The sequence below is a fragment of the Hippocampus bargibanti genome, linkage group LG11 (assembly GCF_051943395.1).
Source record: "Hippocampus bargibanti isolate YZ-2025 linkage group LG11, ASM5194339v1, whole genome shotgun sequence".
In the NCBI taxonomy this organism is placed as follows: Eukaryota; Metazoa; Chordata; class Actinopteri; order Syngnathiformes; family Syngnathidae; genus Hippocampus; species Hippocampus bargibanti.
Window position 1 is genome coordinate 5,282,390 of NC_142744.1, and position 24,092 is coordinate 5,306,481.

General features: G+C 41.8%; 1 protein-coding gene across 1 annotated transcript in view; it reads right to left on the reverse strand.

Annotated features, from left to right (window-relative positions):
* Nucleotides 1–5: 5 nt before the first annotated feature.
* ptch2 (patched 2) overlaps nucleotides 6–24,092 on the reverse strand; it is a 49,049-nt gene continuing 24,962 nt past the window's right edge. The window contains exons 9-23 of the mRNA XM_089008241.1: nucleotides 23,484–23,631; nucleotides 21,822–21,953; nucleotides 21,590–21,745; nucleotides 20,729–20,821; nucleotides 20,533–20,658; nucleotides 18,702–19,074; nucleotides 17,649–18,170; nucleotides 16,501–16,643; nucleotides 16,240–16,420; nucleotides 14,273–14,553; nucleotides 11,197–11,334; nucleotides 10,156–10,298; nucleotides 4,858–5,242; nucleotides 4,266–4,743; nucleotides 6–2,937 (exon numbers count right to left, since the gene is read on the reverse strand). Of these exons, the coding sequence (XP_088864367.1) occupies nucleotides 2,867–2,937; nucleotides 4,266–4,743; nucleotides 4,858–5,242; nucleotides 10,156–10,298; nucleotides 11,197–11,334; nucleotides 14,273–14,553; nucleotides 16,240–16,420; nucleotides 16,501–16,643; nucleotides 17,649–18,170; nucleotides 18,702–19,074; nucleotides 20,533–20,658; nucleotides 20,729–20,821; nucleotides 21,590–21,745; nucleotides 21,822–21,953; nucleotides 23,484–23,631 (3,370 nt within the window). The 3' untranslated portion in view covers nucleotides 6–2,866. The remainder of the gene's footprint in view (nucleotides 2,938–4,265; nucleotides 4,744–4,857; nucleotides 5,243–10,155; nucleotides 10,299–11,196; nucleotides 11,335–14,272; nucleotides 14,554–16,239; nucleotides 16,421–16,500; nucleotides 16,644–17,648; nucleotides 18,171–18,701; nucleotides 19,075–20,532; nucleotides 20,659–20,728; nucleotides 20,822–21,589; nucleotides 21,746–21,821; nucleotides 21,954–23,483; nucleotides 23,632–24,092) is intronic.

Genomic DNA, 24,092 nt, shown 5'->3' on the forward strand with positions numbered 1-24,092 from the left:
ACAACTCCTTTTGAAATGGAATTTATTGATTTTTGTTAGTTCATTTTCTAGAGCAGATGAGAGAACACAGCGGTCATACAAGGAGAAGGATGAAGGGGAAGGGGCTTTCTTGAGCATAGTTTCCGGGAGTCACAGTGTTTTAGACATAGACAATGACAAAGGAGGAGGCATGAAGATACAAAACAAACAAAAAAACAAGGTGTAAAAGTTAACACCTTCATGCTGCTCAACGACTGCCCCAAAACAACAATAACGAGCCCCCACTTTCCTAAATACTCACGAAAAGAAAAAAAAAACTCTGCAACAAATAGATATATTTATATATAATATATATTTACTCTTTAAAAATAGAACTTCAGTCTAAATACTAACATCTGTACAAACTACAAAAATAAAATCTTAATATAAATAATTTATATGGCATGACATGAACATTTTTTTTGAACTACAAACAATGCACGAACTTCCCCCTCAACCTCGCCTTAAACTCCTCCAACCAAAGGCGCTTATGTAGGGTGACATTTTGTATTTATTTTTTTAATTCTCCACAACTGCACAGTACCTACTCAACACTTTCTTTTTCTTTCTTTCTGTCTTTTTTTTGTAATGTAAATAAACCAAAAGCTGCCATTTGAAAGACAGAAAAGATCTTCCCTGCAAATGGCACCGGCAGTGAAAAGACCATTTCTGCAATGTACGAAATATAGGGGGAAAATAAAAATGGGTGAAAAAAAAAACATAGCGGCTGTTAAATAATAATAATAATAATAATAATAATAATAATAATAATAATAATACATTTCATTTCTGAGCGCCTTTCAAAACACTCAAGGTCACTTTACAGTCACAGGATAAAGATTTTCTGTGGGTGTGCACGCGGCAGCCACACGCGCCAGCGTTCACTCAACCGGGAAGTAACTCAAATAGCTAGAAAACTAGCTAGCTAGCTAATAGTTAGCTAATAATAATAATAACAACAATACATTTCATTATCTAGCTAGCGAGCTAGCTAGCCAGATAGCTATCTAGTCAAATCGCTAGCTAGCTAGATAGCTATCTAACATATCCTGTGACTGCAAAGTGCCCAAAAAGTCGCCCATAAACAAAATGCACTATTGTTATCACTTACTATTAGCTAACTATTAGCTAGCTAGCAAGCCCTCCATCCACCTTGAACCACCTCTGTCAAAAATGTCAGTAATAGCTTAAAAACTCCATTGGGGGTAACAAATGATTTTAAAAAGACTCCCTTATAGTTCCCATGATGTGAAATGTGAGGTGCAGCCACAAATAACAAAAAAAAAAAACCTTCAAGTAGACAAAACTGCAAAGGACTTAATACTGAACTCTGGATGATGCATTGACAAGAACGATGAAGGCACATTGTTAAAAATAAAAAAATCTGTTAGATCTCACAGTACAATCTATTGTGTGTGTGTGTGTGTGTGTGTGTGTGTGTGTGTGTGTGTGTGTGTGTGTGTGTGTGTGTGTGTGTGTATCATACCTGTCAACCAGACGTATTTCGCCGTATTCTGTTCGATTTTTTCACAAGAAAACAAGTATTATTATTATTATTTTGGTAGCTATTTGCTATCTTTTAGCTATCTGGCTAGCTATTTGCTATCTAGCGAGCTATCTATTCACTATCTAACTGACTGGCTATCTAGCTAGGTATCTGTTGGCTATCTATTAGCTAGCTAGCTAGCTAGGTTTTTATCTATTTGAGTTACTTTCGGGTTGAGTGAACGCTGGCGCGTGTGGCTGCCGCTGCTCATCCACAGAAAAACATATCCTGTGACTGTAAAGTGACCTTGAGAGTTTTGTAAGGCCCTTAGAAATGAAATGGATTATTATAATGATTATAATTTGGTAGCTATTTGCTATCTTTTAGCTATCTGGTTAGCTATTTGCTATCTAGCGAGCTATCTATTCACTATCTAACTGACTGGCTATCTAGCTAGGTATCTGTTGGCTATCTATTAGCTAACTAGCTAGCTTTTTATCGATTTGAGTTACTTCTGGGTTGAGTGAACGCTGGCGCGTGTGGCTGCCGCTGCTCACCCACAGAAAAACATATCCTGTGACTGTAAAGTGACCTTGAGAGTTTTGTAAGGCCCTTAGAAATGAAATGGTTTATTTTAATTATTATAATTTGGTAGCTATTTGCTGTCTATTAGCTATCTGGCTAGCTATCTATTCACTATCTAACTGACTAGCTTTCTAGCTAGGTATCTGTTGGCTATCTATTAGCTAGCTAGCTAGCTTTTTATCTGAGTTAATTCCGGGTTGAGTGAACGCTGGCGCGTGTGGCTGCCGCTGCTCACCCACAGAAAAACTTATTCTGTGACTTAGAAATGCTTATACGCTTAGAAATGAAATGTATTATTATTATTATGTTTACATGTGAAATTGGAGCCGTTAGTAAGGTCACAGCGTCTCGCAGATTGACAAGTATGTTGTATTTGTGCATATATGTGTGTGTGGCATTAAAGGGGAGGAAGAGGGGATACTGCATTTTTTTTAAGGCAAATCACTTAAAATGACTGTATAGCAGCAAAAAAAACATACGGTAACAATAAAAATAGAAATAAAACACTGTCCATGTATGTTCCATAAGCTAATATCTTAATAGGATCTCACTCTGTGTGAACACTTTGCACATATAGTACATTTTCTTATTCTACACACTATGCAGGGAGCCCAGAAAACAAAAACAACCCCTCTCCCCCTGCTACTGCAACAAAAAAATGTACACAAGTATACCCAAAGTTATACAGTGCTCTTTTAAATAGCTTCCCTCTTTTTTGTATTAAAATATATACTCATAGATTTACATAATGTCCTTCAAATAAATCCTATGTGGTGTTTATGTACAATTTCCAGATGACGGGTCTGCGGAGGATTCTGGTACTCTGGTCTCCTGGATTATGGAACCGCCTGAAAAAAATAACATGAGAGAAGAGCAAATTATTATAATGGAAATGTCTTTGCTCACTATTCATGTCGGCGACGTATAGTGACAAGCAGAACAATGATTGATTTTTCCATTAGATGGCAGAAGGGACCATATTTTCCGGCGCACCCAAAAGCCTTGATTTTCTTCAGAAAATGAGTGCCTTATATGCAGGTGCGCCTTATATGTGAAGTCATATTGGTCTCGCAGCTACTGTCAGCACATGTGGTGCGCCTTATATTTGGAAAACTTTGATATATTTACATATTATATTTGGAAAATGTTTTTTCATTCATTGAATGTGCTTCTTATCCTGTATATGGAAACAGTTAGAAAATACCTTTTACCTTATGACAGTCATCTTAGCATAATTCATTTGCTATCTATTTACTATCTATTAGCTAACAAGCTGGCTAGCAAACTAGCTATTAGCTATATATTATATTATATTATATTATATTATATTATATTATATTATATTATATTATATTATGTAATGTTAAGCAGATTCTTTACATACAGACAGTGTAGGTGTTGAAATACCTGACATGTTTATATTATATTATATTATATTATATTATATTATATTATATTATATTATATTATATTATATTATGATGATTATTATTATGATTACTACCTGGCTGGCTATCTAGCTAGCTACCTAGATGGCTATCAATTTGCTATCTATTAGCTATCTGTCTAGCTCGCTAGCTCTCTAGCTGGCTATCTATTAGTTATACGGCTATCTAGCTAACTAGCTAGCTGTCTATCTATTTGAGTTACTTCCGGGTTGAGTGAATGCTGGCGAGTGTGGCTGCCGCTGCTCACCCACAGAAAAACCTATCCTGTGACTGTAAAGTGACCTTGAGAGTTTTGAAAGGCGCTTATAAATTAAATGTATTAGTAGTATTATTAAAGCTATCGATATATCTATCGACCTACCTACCTACCTACCTACCTATCTATCTAGCTAGCTTAATCCTGTGACTATAAAGTGCCCTTAAGAGTTTTGACGCGTATAAAGGAAATTATTATTATTATCATTATGATGATGATGATGATGATGATTATTATTATTATTATTATTATTATTATTATTATTATTATTATTATTATTATTATTATTATTATAACACCATTCATTAGGGGTGTGACTTATACTTGAGGTGCGCCTTTTATACACCAGAAAATATGGAATATAAACAATCTCCACAGTCAGTTTTGGTGACTTTTTTTCAGTGCTGTTTTTTTTGTGTGATTTTTGTCTGTGGTGTAAATACATAAATAATAATAATAATAATAATCTTACCTTGTCTGCTGTGTTGCGTCATAGGATCCCGCGGACATTGGGCATCCTGCAGCTCTAAAGAGTCTCTCTTGCACGAATAAAACTTAGTCCTCTTAGTGGCCTCAAAGCAGTCCGATTCCGTGTCCGTGTCGAAGCCTTCGTGCATGTAGCCCTGATACGCAGCCCCCGGCAGGATGGGATGCACGGCCACCGTCACCGAGGCCGTGGCTGTCACCATGGTAACGGGCCCACCGCCGACGGGATTGCCATAGTTGGCCGGCCCTTTAGTCCTGTTTGGCTGAGGTCCTCGACCGCTTTGTAGTCTGGGGCCGTTCTGGTGAGTCCGCCAAGACTTGTCCCCAGGTAAGTTTTGTGGTCTTGGCTGCTGCTGTTGGTCCCTCTTGGATCCTTCCCAACATGTCACCTGCGACTGAGCGTGATGGGAGGAGTCATTTGAGGGTTCGATCCGTGTTCCGGTCGCCCTGGGCGGCTTCACCACCTACCAGAAAAATGACAAGTTTCAACAAAACATTCCCGAATCAAAAACAAAACAGCACCCCTGTTTTGATCAGAATAAAAAGAAATGATCAATAGTGTGTTTAAATATGCGTACCGTGAGTTTAGGGAAACTGGGATTCTTGCTAGCTTCCAGAAGAATATGCGAGGTCGTCGTCGGCGGCGGCACGCTGTACGCGCTGCGGTCGCAGTACTTGTAATCCTCTTCGCCGATGCCCGACGTGCTGGTCATCTCTGAGTAATATTCCGAGTCGGATGTCTCCGAGAAGGCGCGGCGGGGGTCGTGGTGGTCCGCAAAGTAACCGTGGTGACCCATCGGCGGAGGGAGAGGCGGTTCGGGCGAAGGCGTCGCCGGGCAGCCGCCGTCGTCGGGCGCCGGTTGCTCGGCGGGGGGGCCCAGCATGGACAGGAGGACCGGGAGCAGGACCAAGCCGTTGAGCATTCCCAGAACGGTCAGGATGGCCAGTACAGCAAAGAAATACCTGAGGAGGCAACAGGTCAGGGACTTTTAAAGCGGCAGATACACGCAGCGATATTCACAAAGCATCACGGCTGATTCAACGAGAACACTTTTGTCCATGATCTGTTGTGCTTTTTTTGTTTTGCGTGTCTCGGTGGGGCTAACGGAGGCAGGGTGGGGGTGTGCGTGCCACAAGAAAGAACTACAGAGAAAATTAGAGCGATCACTTAAATGCTAGCAGAAAGTACAGAGAGAGAGACAGGCAGGGAGAGAGAGAGAGTGAGAGAAAGACAGAGAGAGAGAAAGAGAGAGACAGACAGGGAGAGAGAGAGTGAGAGAGAGAGGCACACAAAGAAAGAGAGAGAGAGGGACAGAGAGAGAGAGAGAGAGAGAGGGACACAAAGAAAGAGAGAGACAGAGAGAGAGTGGGAGAGAGAGCGAGGGAAAGATCGAGGGAGAGAGCAGGGAGTGAGAGAGAAAGAGGGTGAGAGAGAGAGAGGGTCCGAAAGAGACAGAGAGAGTGAGAGAGAGAGAGAGAGAGAGAGAGAGAGAGAGAGAGAGAGAGAGAGAGAGAGAGAGAGCGAGAAAGAGGAGAGAGAGAGAGAGAGAGAGAGAGAGAGAGAGAGAGAGAGAGAGAGAGAGAGAGAGAGAGAGAGAGAGAGAGAGAGAGAGAGAGAGAGAGAGAGAGAGAGAGAGAGAGAGAGCTAGAAAGAGGGTGAGAGAGACAGAGACTGAGAGAGGGGGAAAGAGAGAGACAAGAGACAGTGGGAGAGAGAGTGGGAGAAAGAGCGAGTGAGCGAGAGAGAGAGAGAAACAGAGAGAGAGAGAGAGAGAGAGAGAGAGAGAGAGAGAAAATGAGAGAAAGAGGAGAGAGACAGAGAGAGCGGGAGAGAGCGCGCGAGATAGAATGGGAGAGAAAATGAGAGAGAGAGAGAGAGAGAGAGAGAGTGGGAGAGAGAGACACAGAGACAGCGAGAGAGAGAGAGAGAGAGAGAGAGAGAGAGAGAGAGAGAGAGAGAGAGAGAGAGAGAGAGAGAGAGAGAGAGAGAGAGAGAGAGAGAGAGAGAGAGAGAGAGAGAGAGAGAGAGAGAGAGAAAATGCAAATATGCTCCAAACAGGACCTGAAGCAACTTACGAACAAATTCACCTATCGAACGACCGTTCGGAACGTATCTCGTTCGTAAGTTGGGGAGCATTTGTAGTTGCCAGAATTTTAAAAACATACATCTACTACCTATTTCAAAGAAGTACAGATGACGGCTGAAGAAACCTTTTCCTCGAATGGACCACTCCTGTACGACTGAGAGCCTTCCACAGACATACATGTGCTAATTCCCTTTAGCCTGTCTAAGGTATTCTCTATTATATGTTAGCATGAAGCTAGTCAACTTTCCTTCTTCCGAATGACCCCATTGGATTGTTTCCATTTCCAGTGCTTTGATTCTCTGTTTTTTTTGGCAAATTTTGACAGTGAGTGACAAATCAACAGCTTTGTCCTTTATTCGGAGAACTGTTTAAAAAAAATGTTCTCTCGATATTACGGATTTTTCTGGAGCGTAAAAAGTCGTACATTTATGCATCTCTTCCTCTCCATCTGGATGCAAGGAAGCCAACCTTTCTTCTCTCTCTTTCTTCCCTTTTCTGTAGACAAACTGGGCTTTTTTTTATGTCACGGAGGGCCCCCGCTTTCAGTCTGTGAGCTCAAGGTTGTGGTTTTGGGTTCTGGGACGGACGGAGACCACATTCAGCTGAAAAACATTGAGCTATTTGCCTTTTTCTTTTTTTTCCTCCCACCACTCTGACCATGAAATTGGTCGAAAACGGGTGCACGCACACACACAAACACGGGACCAGCCGTGACTGTTGGTGGCCCAAATGCAAGCTAACTCTTTTTTTTTTGGTTGTTTTTTTTTCAACAATGGAATCCAATACTACGGAAGAGCATTAGGGCCAGTTTGAAATATACAGTAAAGTCTCGTTATATCGATATCGGATATATCGATAGTCCCGGTTATATCGATACTATTTCTATGCACGCACGGAGAAAATTACACGCAAACAGGGTCGGATATATCGATAGTCCCGGTTATATCGATATTTTTTCCGACTCCCTTGAATATCGATATAACGAGACTTTACTGTATATACTTTTAGATATGGGGTATTATTCTGGGAAAAAAGTTGCTAATTTGTGAGTTTCAAACTCGCAAATCACAATTTTGCGAGATTTACAGTCACAAATTTGCTAGATTTAAAGTCACAAATTTGCGAGATTTACAGTCACAAATTGTTAGGTTTAAAGTCACAAATTTCCTAGATTTAAAGTCACAAATTTGCTAGATTTAAAGTCACAAATTTGCTAGATTTAAACGTTTTTTAAAAAGTTTCGAGGTTTGAGATACATCATTTGGTCGTTTGAATGTAGCAAATATGTGACTTTAAATGTAGCAAATTTGTGATTTAAATGTAGCAAATTTGTGACTTTAAAGCTAGCAAATTCGTGACTTCAAATCTAGCAAATTTGCGACTAAATCTCGCAAATTAGCGACTTTAAATCTAGCAAATTTGTGACTTTAAATGTAGCAATTTTGTGACTTTAAATCGAGGAAATTTGCGACATTAAATCGAGCAAATTTGTGACTTTAAATCTCGCAAAATTGTGACTTTAAATCTAACACATTTGTGACTTTAAATCTAGCAAATTTGTGACTTTAAATCTTGCAAAATTGTGACTTTAAATCTAGCAAATTTGCGACTTTAAATCTTGAAAATTTGCTACTCTAAATCTCGCAAATTTGTGACTTTAAATCCAGCAAATTTGTAACTTTAAATCTAGCAAATTTGCGAGTTTGAAACTCGCATATTTGTGACTTTAAATCTGGCACATTTGTGACTTTAAATCTAGCAAAAGTGTGACTTTAAATCTAGCAAATTTGTGACTAAATCTTGCAAAATTGTGACTTTAAATCTAGCAAATTTGCGACTTTAAATCTAGCAAATTTGTGACTTTGAATCTCGCAAATTTGCGAGTTTGAATCTAGCTAATTTTTTACTTTAAATCTAGCAAATTTTTGACTTTAAATCTAGCAAATTTGTGACTTTAAATCTAGAAAATCTGTGACTTTAAATCTAGCAAATTTGTGACTTTAAATCTTGCAAAATTGTGACTTTAAATCTAGCAAATTTGCGACTTTAAATATAGAAAATTTGCTACTCTAAATCTCGCAAATTTGCGACTTTAAATATAGAAAATTTGCTACTCTAAATCTCGCAAATTTGTGACTTTAAATCTAGCAAATTTGCGAGTTTGAAACTCGCATATTTGTGACTTTTTTCCTCAGAATAATAGCCCATCTTTAAAAATATATATATTTCAACTTGGCCCTAATCCTCTTCCGTACAATACGGAGGTGGGGGGGACCACCAATTTTTTCCCCAGATTCCCTCGTATGCGTGTGCATGAGTGCATGTGTGAGAAGGAGAGACACCACCCGGTGAGTAGGCGACCACTCGGCATGTTTACGAGCAGCTGCTAACACACCCTTGATGTTTACCCCATTTGTTGTGAGGTCGGACAGATGGATGTGTGTGTGTGCGTGCGTGTGTGTCCGGAGTGACAGAACCAGGTGCATGTTTGTTGACGTGTGAATGCGTAAATGGTGGTAGAACATTGCCACCCGCGTGTTATCCAGACCCCCCACCAACGAGGCCTGCTACAGAGACGAGGGGGCGAGGCGAGACAACTGTAGCTCCACACCACTACCACCGACGTTTAGCCAAACATTCTCACAAGGTAAACACACGTAGGGTGTCGGAGACGCGCACCACTGGTGGGAAGTCGGTAAATTGTTTTTTTATGCCTGTTTGCAACTGAAAATGAGTTCTCGAGCAAACTGAGAGTACCTGAATGCATCACTCGACTCCCCTTCACTTCCTTATACAGTGATAACTCATCTTATGAACACTTTAGCTTACAAAATTTTAGCCTTAAAAACATTAAATTCGCGAGAATATAATCTTGGCATACGAACTAGTTTTTGGCAAACGAACCAAATCACACGGTGCGCCACGGTGGCTGGCAGACTAGTTTTAATCACCCCTTTCTTGGAGTGCATACGTGGTTTGTTATCGAGTGTAGTACTTTTGCTATTATGGGACCAAAAAAGACTCCACCACAGGCTAGTGTTCTGCCAAAGAGGACACAAAAGAATTACGGTTGAGCAGAAAAGGAGATAATCAAAAAACACAAACAAGTGTGCGTTTGTGTGACTTAGCGTCCAAGCACCAGGACGCTAAGTCGATCATTACTACGGTCTGAGGCAATAGAAGAGGTTGAAAAACTTCTGTTGATTTGGATTCACGAAAAGCAGCTACTAGGGGACAGTGTGAGTGAGGGTATTATCGCCGAGAAAGCACGGCAACTTCACTCGGATATCATCAAGAGGCAACAAAGGTAAATAAAACGACTTTATTATATAGTAGTTTATTTCTTTAATTACAATACAATAGCACATTTACCATACATAAAATACAGTGTATTTTGTGTAGTTTTAAAGCTTATTTAGTAGAAAACTAGTTTTTATGGGGACCTGGGAACGGATTATTCTAATTTTTAATGGTTTCTAATGGGAAATAAATGTTCGGCAGACAAATGTTTCGCAGTACACTCACTTCATTGTGTCGCGTCTCATTGTGACCGACGCATTAGCCTCCATTGTGAGCAGGCGTGTTTGTATTGTTCAATCCCGATTAAAAAAAAAAAAAAAGCAGACATTGATTATATTGATTAGAAAAGGAAATGTCTCCGTTTTTGACACACACACACACACACACACACACACAACACACACACACACACACACACACACACACACACACACACACACACACACACACACACACACACACACACACATCCGTGCACTCGCATCTCACCTCATGATGAAGTCAAACTCGGACCCCGCCAGCATTAGAACCCCCAGCAGGGTGGAAATGGCACCGTCGACCACGGGGGCAAACATATGCTCCAGAGCCACGGCCGAGCGCTTGTTTCTGCTGCCAATGGCTGTCAGGAAGCCCTGCCGCAGAAAAAGCGGCGTGAGGGAGGGAAAGGAGAGAAATGAGTTGCAAATCTTGCCGATCGCACAAAAACTGCCGAAAAAACATACACACACACACACACACACACACACACACACACACACACACACACACACACACACACACACACACACACACACGAAAGGGAGATGACAGAGTTTTAAACCAAAAAACCAAAAGTGAAAAATAAAAGAAATAACATAAAAAAGGTTAGAAAATTGATAGAAAACGGTGAAATTTAGACTCGTTTCAACTTTGAAAATTCAAAAGCAGAGTGTAGACTGGAAGATTAAAATAAAACAAGTCATCTGTACACTTGATGCAAAAAGCTATCAACCCAGCTAAACAGATCATAATTGATGAAGAACTAGATACAATTATCACAGAGAAAGCACCAACAAGGGATCATTCCTCAAGATGGTGAAAGAAGAAGGCTACGTTCCTCATCAAGTGTTTAACGCTGAGGCAACCGGACACTCCATTCCATCAAGTCATTAACGAGGTAAATAAAATGACTTTATTGTATAGTACAGCTTATTTATTTAATCATAATAACATAGCATATTTATTATACATAAAATAAGGTATAGTTTGTGTAGTTTTAAGGCTTAGACAATGAGAAAGTAGAAAACTATGTTTTATGTGGACCTGGGAACGCATTATTCTTATTTTAATGGTTTCCTATGGGAAATTAATTTTTGGGATACACACTTTTCACCTTACACACTCTGTCTGGGAACTAATTCAGTTCGTAAGCCAAGGTCCCACTGTATATTTTATTTTGACACTGCTCACAGCCGTGGAACGCCAACTAGTGGATTAAGGCGGTATATACGCTCACCACCGCACAACAACTTTCTTCCGACGTGGACTCACCAGCGCGATGTGAACAGTGAATTCCACTCCGATGCCCACGGAAGCGATGAGGATGACTACAGGGATGGCGCTGAGTTTGATGCCGATCAAACCCATGATGCCGAAAAGCTCCACCGTCATCATGGCCAGGATAAACACCTGAAGACAGACCAAAATAAAGAAAGGGGGTGTGTGACGTTGAGGGTAAAAGAGCCGATGAAAGCAAGACGGCGTGAAAGATTAAAGATGACGTGAGGGACTGAGTTGAGCTCTTTTGCCTTTTCACCCCACACAATCTTTGACCTCGGGGTCTCGGCGGTGTGGCATTAAATTACGACGCCCTTTGGGCTAATACTTCACCATCTTGCTCGCCATGCTTTTTGCTTTTCCTCCCACGGAGGTGCTTGTCGTGATTGACACAAAAGGGTGACAATAGCGCTCCTCATGTTTCACTCATTTACGAATATATTCGGGAATTGAAAATATGACGTAGAGCGCCATTCCCGAATTTGTTCGGGTTTTGTTTTTTCATGCTTGGGTGCCGATAAAGCGGTTGCCATGGCCTCTGGCAATGTTTTTCTTTTCTACAAGAGGGCAGAAGTTGCCTTTTTTCCATGTTAGCGCTTTGGTCCATCTTAAGCTGTTGTTAAAATGTAGTTCTGTTTTTTTTTGTTGCTAGGGTGCTGATAAAGCGCTGGCCATGGCCTCTTGAAATGTTTAACTAATTCACAAATGTATTCGGGAATTGAAAATACTATTCAGAGCGCCATTCCCGATTTTTGTTCGTGTTTTGTTTTTTTCTTGTTTGGGTGCAGATAAAGCGCTGGTCATGGCCTCTGGAAATGTTTAACTCATTCAGAAATATATTAAGCAATTGAAAATATTATGTAGAGCGTCATTCCTGATTTTTATTGCTTGGGTGCAGATAAAGCACTGGCCATGGCCTCTGGAAATGTTAAACTCATTCACAAATATATTAGGGAATTGAAAATATTATGTAGAGGGTCATTCTCGATTTTTTTTTCATGCTCAGGTGCCGATAAAGCGCTGGCCATGACCTCTGGCCATGTTTTTCCTTTCCACAAGGGGGCGGCATTTCCCTTTTTTCCATGTTAGCGCTTTGTACCTGTTTCAGCTGTTGTTAAAGCGCTATTTCAACCAATATGTATGTATTGTATTTTTTTACAGCCACCCTCATTTCGAGCTCATATAACTCCAGTCCCATATAATTTAGGAATTAACTTTTTTTCTGATGAAAGAAGGAGCCACAGTCTGCTTTTTCCTCAAGGCACTTTTCAGACGACACACCTAGCTAAAAGACACAAACATATCTCCAGAAATTACGACACATAAAATATATATAAAAATATAAAAAAAAATCCTGATTGCGATTTGTTGCCAAATGTCTCGAAAGCATGCGAACAGGGATTTACTCCACCTCGACGTGTAACTAAACGACCCCTCACCCCCTCTGGACCTCCAGTGGTACAAGCGTGGACATGAAGGCGTTTTTTGAGAGTTTTTTTGATCGCGCCGGGATCTTCCTTGTTGGTTACATTGCAAAATAATAAAAGCCGTTTTACTGCTCGACCACATACAGGCTTGAATGAAAGCTTTCAAAGGCGGGCGGATGCGCGGCGTCGACATGCGCATGTTTGTATTCGTGTGTGTGTGACTTCAGTGCAATTAAACACATTCCAGCAGAAGCTGTAACAGTCGTGTTGTGGTCCAGCCCATCCCCCTCCACCGGTTTTGGACATGCCTTTGTTTCACCGGCTTGTTGGTGAAACGTTTTATAAAAACTCAAGAGTTTTTTTTTTTTCTGGCTCGCCCATCTCTCTGATGGATGGGTCGAGCGGGCCAAGGTCGCGACTGGGCGGATCCGTCCTGTCCGCCGAGCCTTCTCGTTCTCCCTCTGACAAAAAAGCCATGATGGAGTTGGAGGTAGAAGCTTTGGGAGGGTAAAGTCTTTCTCGCTCTTTTTGCATTCCCGCCCCTGCCGATATTAGAATGACAAAGCCCCCGCGCTTCCCCCCGCCCCCCCTTATCCCCGTTGCACGACGTTATTGACCTGTTTGAGAGCAAAGTGGGGAGGGATGACAAGCGGGAGGGAAAAGGAGCTAACGCTAACGTATCTGCCAACTTCTGAAACCAGAAAAGCCTAGTAACACACCGCAAGAATCGAAACAAGGGCGTGGAAAATCCTACTGGACCCTCCGCACCCTGCCCACCACCTTTTCCAACAACCCCCACCTCACGAAGGCGCTAACGATCCATGTGCACTAAATCCAACAGACATTTAACAGCTTCTTCGACTAAAAACACCATGTAAATGTTGATCAATGCCAATGATACAGTATACTTAAAAAAATACGCATATTTCAACTTGTCAATCATGAAAATATCCTGTTTGCTATTATTTTTGAGAAAACAAAAAAAGAAATATTTTACAATCAACCAAACATTTGATAATCAATCTTGTTTGAAAAGTACAAGACTTTTTTAGTAACTTCAAATATGCAAATCGAACCTACGTGCATCGATTGATAAAAATAGCTATCAACAAACTCAAATTTCACCTTTTCTTGACATAAATATAACTCCTGAAATTGCTTGGGAGTATTCCTCAAGAAACTACTGTAGTTTTCTTTTAGATTCCACACTTGTCATTGCGTTTTCTTTCTTTTAAAAATACAGTAAAGTCTCGTTATATCAATATCGGATATATCGATAGTCCCGGTTATATCGATACTATTTCTATGCACACACAGAGAAAATTACATGCAAACAGGGTCGGATATATCGATAGTCCCGGTTATATCGATATTTTTTCAGACTCCCTTGAATATCGATATAACGAGACTTTACTGTAATGTATATTTTGTGTAGTTTTAAGGCTTAAAAAATTAGAAAGTAGAAAACTATGTTTTATGTGGACCTGGGAACGCATTATTTTAATTGTAATGGTTTCCTATGGGAAATTAATTTTTGGTATACACACTTTTCACCTTACACACTCTGTCTAGGAACCAATTAAGTTCGTCAGCCAAGGTATCACTGTACTGAAAAAAAATTCAAAACCAAGAGTATGACTCACAATGATGCCGGCGGTCCACGGGTTGAGCAGGAGCAGAGCGCAAACCAGGAAGGTGCACGCCAGCACCACGCTGATGGCCAGGAGGAACCAATGTCGCAGGCCAATGTACTGCTCCCAGAACAGGAACGGGTACCCGTTAGGGTAGTTGAACAGGCCCTTGCGGCTGAACTCGTCGCAGATGGCCCGCACGCTTTCAATAGCTTCCACAAAGTCGCCGGCTTGCCGCAACCCGTTTAGGTAGTACGGGAACTGCGCGAACTCAAGGGGCTCTGCGGCCGGAACTGCAAAGATAGGAGGGAGTAGCTTACAATGAGCGCTATATTGCAGTCTGGATATTTATTAGCGGACTAAATTGAAGAGCCAAACTGCAATTGCATCAGTATTTTCAAATTAAAAGTCAAGAATAATGACTATTATTGTGGTTTACGTACGCGGATTAGCTACCAAGCTGCATAGCTATCTATCTATTTGCTATTTAGCTCGCTATCTGGCTACCTAGCTGGCTACCTAGCTATCTATCTATTTGCTATCTCGCTTGCTGTCTGGCTAGCTCTATTTGCTATCTAGCTGGTTAGCTTACCAATTATCAATTAGTTATAACTAGCTATTAGCTATCTATTAGCCAGCTTTGTATCTATTTGAGTTACTTCTGGGTTGAGTGAACGCTGGCTGCCGCTGCTCACCCACAGAAAAACTTATCCTGTGACTGTAAAGTGACCATGACAGTTTTGAAAGGCGTTTAGAAATTAAATGTATTATTATGTATTATTATAGCTATCTAGTTATCTAGCTAGCTAGCTAGCTAGCTAGCTAACTTATCCTGTGACTATAAAGTGGAGTATAAAGTGACCTTGAGAGTTTTGAAAGGGACTTAGAAATGAAATGTATTATTATTATATTATTATTATTATTACTTTATAAATGGAGGTTATTTTTTCGATTTGTGGCAAGGTAATAGGGCCAAAAATGGACGAAAGGATGCAACAAATAGTCTCATTAATCATGATCAAAGTGTTTTGTCCTGTTTATTTGTCGACTGTAGACAAGGTTTTTTACCATAATCCATTCCAGAAATCTGTTCAAAAACTGATTTGTTCGAAAACCGAAAATTTTCAGATTCAAAAACCCTTTAATTGTCACATTCCGGTTTGCGACCAACGGGTAGCACTGTAGGGCACTGCCTGCAGTTGGACAGTTGTTGGTTGTTTTAATCAGTTGAAGTTAAAATGACTCCCGGCACGATTATTCAGTGTCGGGCCATTGTTTGTTTCACCCTGTCAGGTTTGTTTCGTCTTGTCATGTTTTACGTGTGGTTTTGTTTGCTACTTTGGACCTTTCTGTTCAGATGAATTTGTTGTTTGATATTTTGTTCCTGCCGACTTTATTTAATGCAATTTGTCAAATATATCACGCTCCGGCATGCCTGCCTGCTTTTTTGGGGTACACCACCACCATCACCTTGCAAATCGGTACATTAATAGTTGCACAGTGGAACAATTTCAAATGCAAATTGCAAATTTCTCATTGTAATCAATGTTTTTTTTTTTTTTAATCGTGATTGAACAATAGAAACACATTGACCCACGCTATCTGAGAATAACGTCCGATTTGCACGTCTGATTTTTAATAAAAACTTTATTAAACAACACTTATGAGTCTGTCGCAATGAAACGTGACATGAGGAAGTGACGTTTCAGGAAGAGGAGGAGAGTTGAGTGGTGCGTTCAGGTGCAGTCAGTTGGATCGAGAACCCATTTTCGGTTGTAAACCGAGGCATAAAGAACTTTTTGGTCGAAAACCAAATTGGTGGAGAACCAAGACGTTTCTAAACTGAGGTTTGACTGTATGTTTACTTTGCGTCATTTATAAAAGAGGCATTTCAAGGCTGAATCTGACCTTTATAAGGTCGTCACATCGTGCATTGAGTGGCTATGTGTCATGATGTGATTTTTCTCATGATGACTTACTGCGCAAATTCTCCCCCGTGGTGTCGTACTTGTCGTGGATCCACTCTCTGGGATGCGGATAAAAGTTGGCCTGGGAGGCGGCGTAGCCCAGAGGATCGTTACTGACCCACACCGTCAGGTAAATATAAAACACCTCCGGGGGGATGAGACCCTCTGCATCCACCAGCCGGCGAGAAGTCAGCTACAAAATAACGTAATAACGTTTAATCAGATGCGGAGGTGTTCGTCGTGCTAAACAACCGAAGCCTCGTCTCTTCTTACTTGGCTGTAGTCAAAAGGTTCTTTTTTGGAGCCGGTTTGGATGAGGAGTTTGTACGCTAGGGCGCCATCCTCGGTGCCGTTCCGGTAGCTGTCCGGGGTGATCCTCCCCGCTAGCCAGTCTGTGTCGAAAGCAGCCTGAAGACCTGGAAACAAAGGAACGTGAAAAGAGGACCCGCGGTTGTCCATTATCTGTTTTATTTCTGCTTGGGTGAAATTATTAAAGACGTCTTTGAGGGTGTGGGAGGTGTGAACTCTCACGTTTCTGTTTCTGTCTAGTTTTGGACAGCTGTCTTTGATTGTCCCAGTTAGCTATTACTTCCTCCTGACTGGGCCTCTGACATGTCCTAGCCTGAGGACGCACATGCAAACGATAACCTCCGACCCCACTCCAATCTGTCTACTGCTCCACCTCTGAGACCAGGTGGATGGGGGTAAACAGTGCAAATGAACTTTCACTCACCCCTTCCCACCCAACCCCTCACCACCAAAATCGACCTCAATGAGCCTGCGATGAGAAGAAAGGACCGTCGATGCGTATGGGGAACGGCCGCGGCTTGGAATTGAAGCGGATTTACATTGGACAGGAGTAGTGAGACAATCTCTTTTCGTCAATGGATGCTACAGCTTCGTGTTTGCTTTCACCATTTAACTTGTAGCAGACGTGCACATTTCACCATGATGTCCGTGATCCACTGGTGAAAAGGATGCTTTAATCCTCTCTTTCATCTAGAACTGCTTCATGAAACAAAGCAGAAAGTGCTTAAATTTGAATGACTGTCAGTGTCACATTATTTGTCATTTAGTTTTTTTGTTGTTGTTTTGACTTCAAGATGGCGCCGCGACAGTGGCTGCCTCTACAGCAGCTCCTGTATTTTGTTTTTCTACTTCTTCCTTTCCTTCCACTTCTTTCTTCTACTTCTTCCTTCCATAACTTTGCTGCTGTGAAATGTACATTTCTCCACTGCGAGACTAATAAAGGCTAATTCAATCCAATCCAATCCAAAACGCACACTGATGTCAACCATAAAGACACCAGACTTATTTATCTGTTGGTTTACTACGAGGCTGAGGTGGTCACTAATTGGATACCGTGGATTAAAAATCGCCATTATACTCCCCTCACGCTATAATTAGAAAAAAAAACATACCTCTAAGCCAATCCTGGAAGTAGTGCAGCCACATACGGGGCAGTTTTCCGTCGCTGTCTCGGACGACAGATCTGACCGAGTTGAAGGCGTTGTGTAGTTGAATCAGAAGTCTTTGCGAGCGAGCGTAATCAAATCCGTCCGTGGTGACCAGATACATGTTGTAGAAGGAAAAGTATTTGAACTGGGCATCGATGAAGTTGTATTCCTTGGTGTCGCGCGGCACAATGTCGGTCAGGTAGAGGCCGTCGTGCACCATGGTGGTCCCGTACAAACTGAGGCCGAGGAGACCCAGGAAGAGGATGACCACGATGGCTTTGCACTTGGGCTTCAAGAGAAGCGGAGCGTATTTCTCCCGGGCAAAGTGGGAAAGGTTCCAATGGAGGAATGGCAGCGGGATGCATTTCTTGCCCAATTTGGAGTCCTCCACTTGAGCCAGGAGGTCTCGAGTGGAGCTGGAGGTGGGAGTGAAGAGCTGGGAGTCATACAGATCCTGGACGGGGGTAGTGGGTGTCGGCGTGATGGCTAGAAGGACAAAACAGGATTGGGATCAGTTCTCAAGTTGGGATTTTTGCGCCCCTCACCTTACGAACGAGGTACATTCCGAGCTGTCGTTCGTAAGTTGAATTTGTTCGTGAGTTGCTTCAGTGCTATATTTTCTATGGAATGTATGTTGAAGTCAAACACTGAACGGGGAAGTATAAAACCCAGACGCTCTAACAGTCGTAAAAGAAACTCACACCCACTGTAGTACGACGAAGCTGCTGGCACGTAATGACTGAATTACGTGCTAGCAACCATTTTTTTTTCTTATGCATTGCATCCTCCTGGAGCGTCAACTGGGAAGAGGGATTTCCTTCTCGCCCACATACTCTACGCAGCCAATCGCAAACGAAAATACAAAATCTAACTTACAGCATCTCTGTCCGGACATTTTTCGACATACTCTACCCTCAAAAATGTACGTATGTAACGTAACGTCGTAACTCTAATGTTCGTAAGTTGGGGAGCGTCTGTAGCATCCGACAGTCATTTTTTAACCCCTCCCCCACTCACCCTGTGAATGCGAAGTGGGACACAAGATAATGGAAGTCGGGCTGGTGGAGATTTGAGAGGTTGGCGGCAAGATGGTGACGATATGCTGGCCGGCGGCGTCACATTGCGTGAACGCCTGCACTGTGGTGGTGATTTGCGTACTGGTGGTAATGGTGGAGCCCGTAGCGTACTGGTGAGCGTTTGAGGCCGGCGCCTTCTCGGCGGCGTCTGACAGCTCGTGCGGAGAAAGGTGAATGACCCGATCGGCGCAAGGACTGTATAGGCAACACAGAATGTCCAAGCGCTTATCCTCTCGCCGGTGGAGGTCCAAGCTGAGGATGGCGGGGAAGATGAGCAGCACCATGGCAAAGTTAAACACTACCACGATGGCCGCCTGGAAGGAAGGAAGAAACAAAATGGAGGTTAGATTTTCTTTCTTTCATTTTTGCTCAAGAGTGTTTGTGGAGCACAAGCAGACAATCAATATTTTTTTCCGCACTATAAGGTGGCCCTCAAAAGTTGTCATTTTCTTCAAAAGATGATAGGAGTTGTCAAAAAGCTGATTTGTAGTCTATTTTTTTGACTGAGATGAGATAAGATAGACAGACGCTCCCCAACTTACAAACGAGATATGTTCCGAGCGGTCGTTCGTCAGGAGAATTTGTTCGTAAGTTGCTTCAGTGCTATACAGTGAACCCTCGTTTACCGCGGGAGATACGTTCCAGAAATAGTCCGCGATAGGTGAAATCCGTTAAGTACAATGTAGTCGGCTCCTTTTTTTTTTAAACAATGCAAAACTGTACATACTGCTGAATGAAACAAAAAAATAAAACCTATTTTATAATAGTTTAAAGAAAGGTGTTGTAAAACAATATTTGTCCTGACTCCGCTGCGCTGTAGCGTCTTTTTCTACTGAAGGAGTCTTTCTCCGAGAGAAGAACATTGTTATCGGTAGTTGTTGGCACTTTCTTTTTTTTTGTCTTTCTTTTTTTTTGAGAATAGAGAACAGTTCATGGAGCTGTTCAAAGCCAGTGTGTTTGATTTTATTCTGCTTTGTTTGCAGTGTTGTTTCTTTTACTTGGTTTGTTTTAACATTAGCATGCCATTAATAAAAAAAAAAAAACGTTTTTCCCCTGAAAAAAAATCCATGATGCACTAAAGCCGCGATATGTGAACCACAAAGTAGCGAGGGATCACTGTATTATGTACGGAAGGTATGTCTAAAGCTTATACAAGTATGTTTAATGTTTATATAAGTATGTTTAAGGCTTGTATAAGTAACCTGTATTGGTATGTACTGAAAAATAAAAATTTAATAAAATATATGCTCTATAAAGATATGTACGACATATGTTACTACAAAAATGGTCGTATTTACCGTAGTTCATAACTAGAATGTTCATAAGTAGGGGAACGTCAGTAAACATTTATGTGCCGTGAGTATGAGTTAAACCAGGAGCTCCTGACGACAGCCTACCCCCTGGAGCTGACGTCCTGACTGGCTGTGGTTTACCCCCGTGTGTACTTGTTGCGGACCACCCACAGTTAAGTCACAGATCAGAGCAAAGCGCGCATGGACGGCCCAGTGATATACGGATCCGAAAAGCTCCACTCCGCTTTGCTTTCTGTCTCCTCAACGACGCTTTACTCTGGCTTTTCCGCATACGCACGTTTTGAGGGGGTGGGGGTGGTCATAAAAATAGGAACAAAGGCTTTGAATAAATGTTACCTCTGTTAAATTATCCCTTTTTTTCAAAAGGAGGCAGGGGGGCTCTCATGGTGCAATTGTTGATTTATTTGCATAAGGAAGAAAAAAAAAGAAAGAAAGAAAAAAAGAAGAGAAATGGAATACCTGCAAGGAGAAAGCTCTCAGGGCCGGAATGGGCACAAGGGCGGCCATGAAAAAGGCAATCATGTTGTTGACGGAAGTCAGAGCTACGCTAGTGCCCGTGCGACGCAAGCAGTCTCCAGTCCGTTCCTGGGAGAGAAGAAAATTTGAGAAGGAGCGAACGAGGGAAGGAAGAGAAGACAAAAAAAAAGAAAGGTACCTTAAAGGGAATGTTACTCCCAGCCTCTGTGAAGGAGTGAGCCAAAAGAAACATGTCATCCACTCCAATTCCAAGTGCCAGGAAGGGAAGCACCTGGGATAAGAAACAAAAACGGAAAGGTCGGTCCTGTTGGACAGTCTGCAATTGGATGAATGCATGACTTGAGGAGCTGGCAATGAGAATAAAGGAGCGCCGATGCGTAAGTGGAACTGTCGCGGCATGGAATTGAAGCGGATTTACGTGGGTCAGAAGATGTGAGACAATCTCTTTTCGTCAATGGATGCTACAGCTTCATGTTTGCTTTCAACATTTAGCTTGTAGCAGACGTGCACGTTTCACCATGACGTCCCCTGATCCACTGGTGAAAAAGAGGCTTTGATCCTCTCCTCTTTAATTTAGAAAAGTTCTTATCCTGTGACTGTAAAGTGTCCTTGAGAGTCTTAAAAGGCGCTTAGAAATTAAATGTATTATTATTATTATTATTATTATTATTATTATTATTATTATTATTACTAATATTACTACAGTAAATCTCGTTATATCGATATTCTCGGGAGTCTGAAAAAATATCGATATAACCGGGACTATCGATATATCCGATCCTGCGGCATGTAAATTTTCTCCTTGCGTTCATAGAAATAGTATCGTAATAAGCAGTACTATCGATATAACCCATATCGATATAACAAGACTTTATTGTATTACTATTACTATTACTATTACTATTACTATTACTATTACTATTACTATTACTACTATTAATATTATTACTATTATTATCATTATTATCATTATTATCATTGTTATCGTTGTTATCATTGAAATTATTATTATTGTTATTGTTATTGTTATTATTATTACCTGAGTGGTGGCGGCATTGAAGGAAAGTCCCAGCAGGGAGCATAAACCCAGCCCCGCGGCCACCGACAGGGCCACCAGCAGCACGCCGGCCAGTCCAACGGCCCCCTGGGACTTGGCGCAGTCCCATCTCAGCATGGTCACGCAGGCGTACGCCAGCTGAGCGGAATCACGCAGTGCGTCAAATCTGGGATCATCCCACATTAATAAAAAAAAAAACGATTGGCGCGCTCACCATGAGCAGGTAGCCTCCGGCGATCCGTAAGACGCTGACATCGGAGAAGGATTTCATGATGTCATTGAGTGTCGTGGTGGAGAAGGCGTGGATGGATTGGCTGGAGTTGGACGGGATACTACGGTGGACCACCTGAGGGATAAACAGTCGTAAATCTACGCAGGCCCGTCATGTAAAGTGCCTTGCAAATCTCATGTTTGGCTCACGTCTGCCTGTCCGAATGCCATTAGCAGCAGACATAAGAAGGAAAAGCAGCCACCACATACATTCTGCACTTTGTTTATTTAACATGAAAGACTCCAGTACCATCAGTGCTCGCATGTCCCTTTCAACACTGCCATATTTAACAGCCCCCCCCCCCCCCCCCCATCACCCAACCCCCAACCTGAAAAAGCCCTTTGAAAGACAACACGGATGTGTGTGCGTGCGTATGTTTTCACATGTGTACATATGACAACCGAGGAGTAATGAGCGCAGATGCCAGAGGTTGCGGGGTCAAAGGTGAAAGCAACGGGGATCACATGACTCAGGAGGTTGCTGACATGAACGCGACTCATCTTTTTAATTTTTTTTCTTTTTAATTAATAATATATCACCGTCATCGCTATTTCAACTACATTTTGTTGTTTGTTGCATTCATATCGGGATAGCAAATGACCACACCCCAAAAAAATGAAATAAATAAATAAAACGTCATGTATCCCCCCCACCCCGACTCTCTCCGCTTAGCCCCACAGTGGTGGGTGTCAGCTATCACAGCAACAGCTTGTTCCCATAACGAGGGCTCTGACAGTGAGAGATGATTGGCTTGCCACACACACACACACACACACACACACACACACACACACACACACACACACACACGCATTCCTGTTTCAATGGTGAGGTCCGGATAACTCCAGATAAGGAGTGAGGACCACCGTTGCTGATCAATTTAGAGACGAACTAGTGTTACATTTGAACACTAAAAGTCACCACATTTCCCATTTCAACTTCTTTAAAAACTAAGAAATAAAAAGTGGACTTGAAACTGAAATAACAGCAGGAGTGAGGTTTCTGAATGGGTACATTCAAAGTCCTCACCCCTGTACTGATTTCGGTTAAAATATCGTTTCACTTTTTGTGGTTTGAACTTTTTCCTCTCATTAAGCATGCACACACACACACACACATAAACACACAAAGTGAGTAAAAAGTGTGTATATCCAAGTGAAATGAAAATACGCACCAAAAAATCATTTTGGGTGAATTTGTGAGGACCTCTCCGAAACTTTAACAGATGCATGTATAGACCCTCTAGAAGCCTTTAGAATGAAAAACTTGTGAGGACCGGCCAAAAGGTCCTTACTTGTCAAAAATGTCCTCGCTACGTATGGTATAAAATGTTAATGTCCTCACAAGACCAGTCATACAAACACAAACACACTCACACCCACACAGTGCGATTTGCTTACAAGGAAGCTGACGGAATTCAAACACGAGTGAGAGTGTGCGTAAGAACATGGAAATATTTCTTCATTGTATGACGGCAGTGAGGTCAGCGTTTACATGAACGCTACTGTGGTTTGAAGCATATCCAAAATAAAAGTCAAAAATCAAAAAGCCAAATAGTTCGGAAGTTGGAAAAAAAGTTTTCCGGTTCAACCATAAAATTTTTACCTCCACAAACTTGCGTTGCCACGACTCCAAGATGGCCGTGGCCTTTTCTTCGTTCCAGTTGATGTCGTGGATCTCGTAGTCATCTTTAAAGTGCTCATACAGCTGCTTGGGGCTCATCAATAGGAACATGGTTTGAAGAGCTTCAGCGCTGCAAGGATAAAAAAAAAAAATCAATCAATCGATCAATATAAATAACGCAAGACGTTCAACTTGGCCACATGATTGTTCCCTCAGGTTTTACAAGTAGTACTTAAAAAGAAGGAGTGAGTGTTATCTGGTCAGTCCGATCCTGTCTGGGCGACCATCCCAGATGACAAAAAAAAAGGGATTTCTTGGCACAAGCGAGGCGAGCGGAGTCACTGCTCGAGAAAATGATCGTAAATCAAATGCGAGAGTGTGACTTTCTTGCAAACGGAATGGGAATCCTTTCATTCACCACTCCGCTTAAATGGGCCTCTGTGGGTCGCTTTCTCGGCACCGGCCCCAATTCAGTCAGCGTGCTTTTTAAAAACCAGATCATGTCAAAGTAATGTCTTGTTGATAGACTAGTTTGAGAAAAAAAATGTGCTTTTTTTTTTGGACGCTCAAAAATAACCTTGAGACCATAGG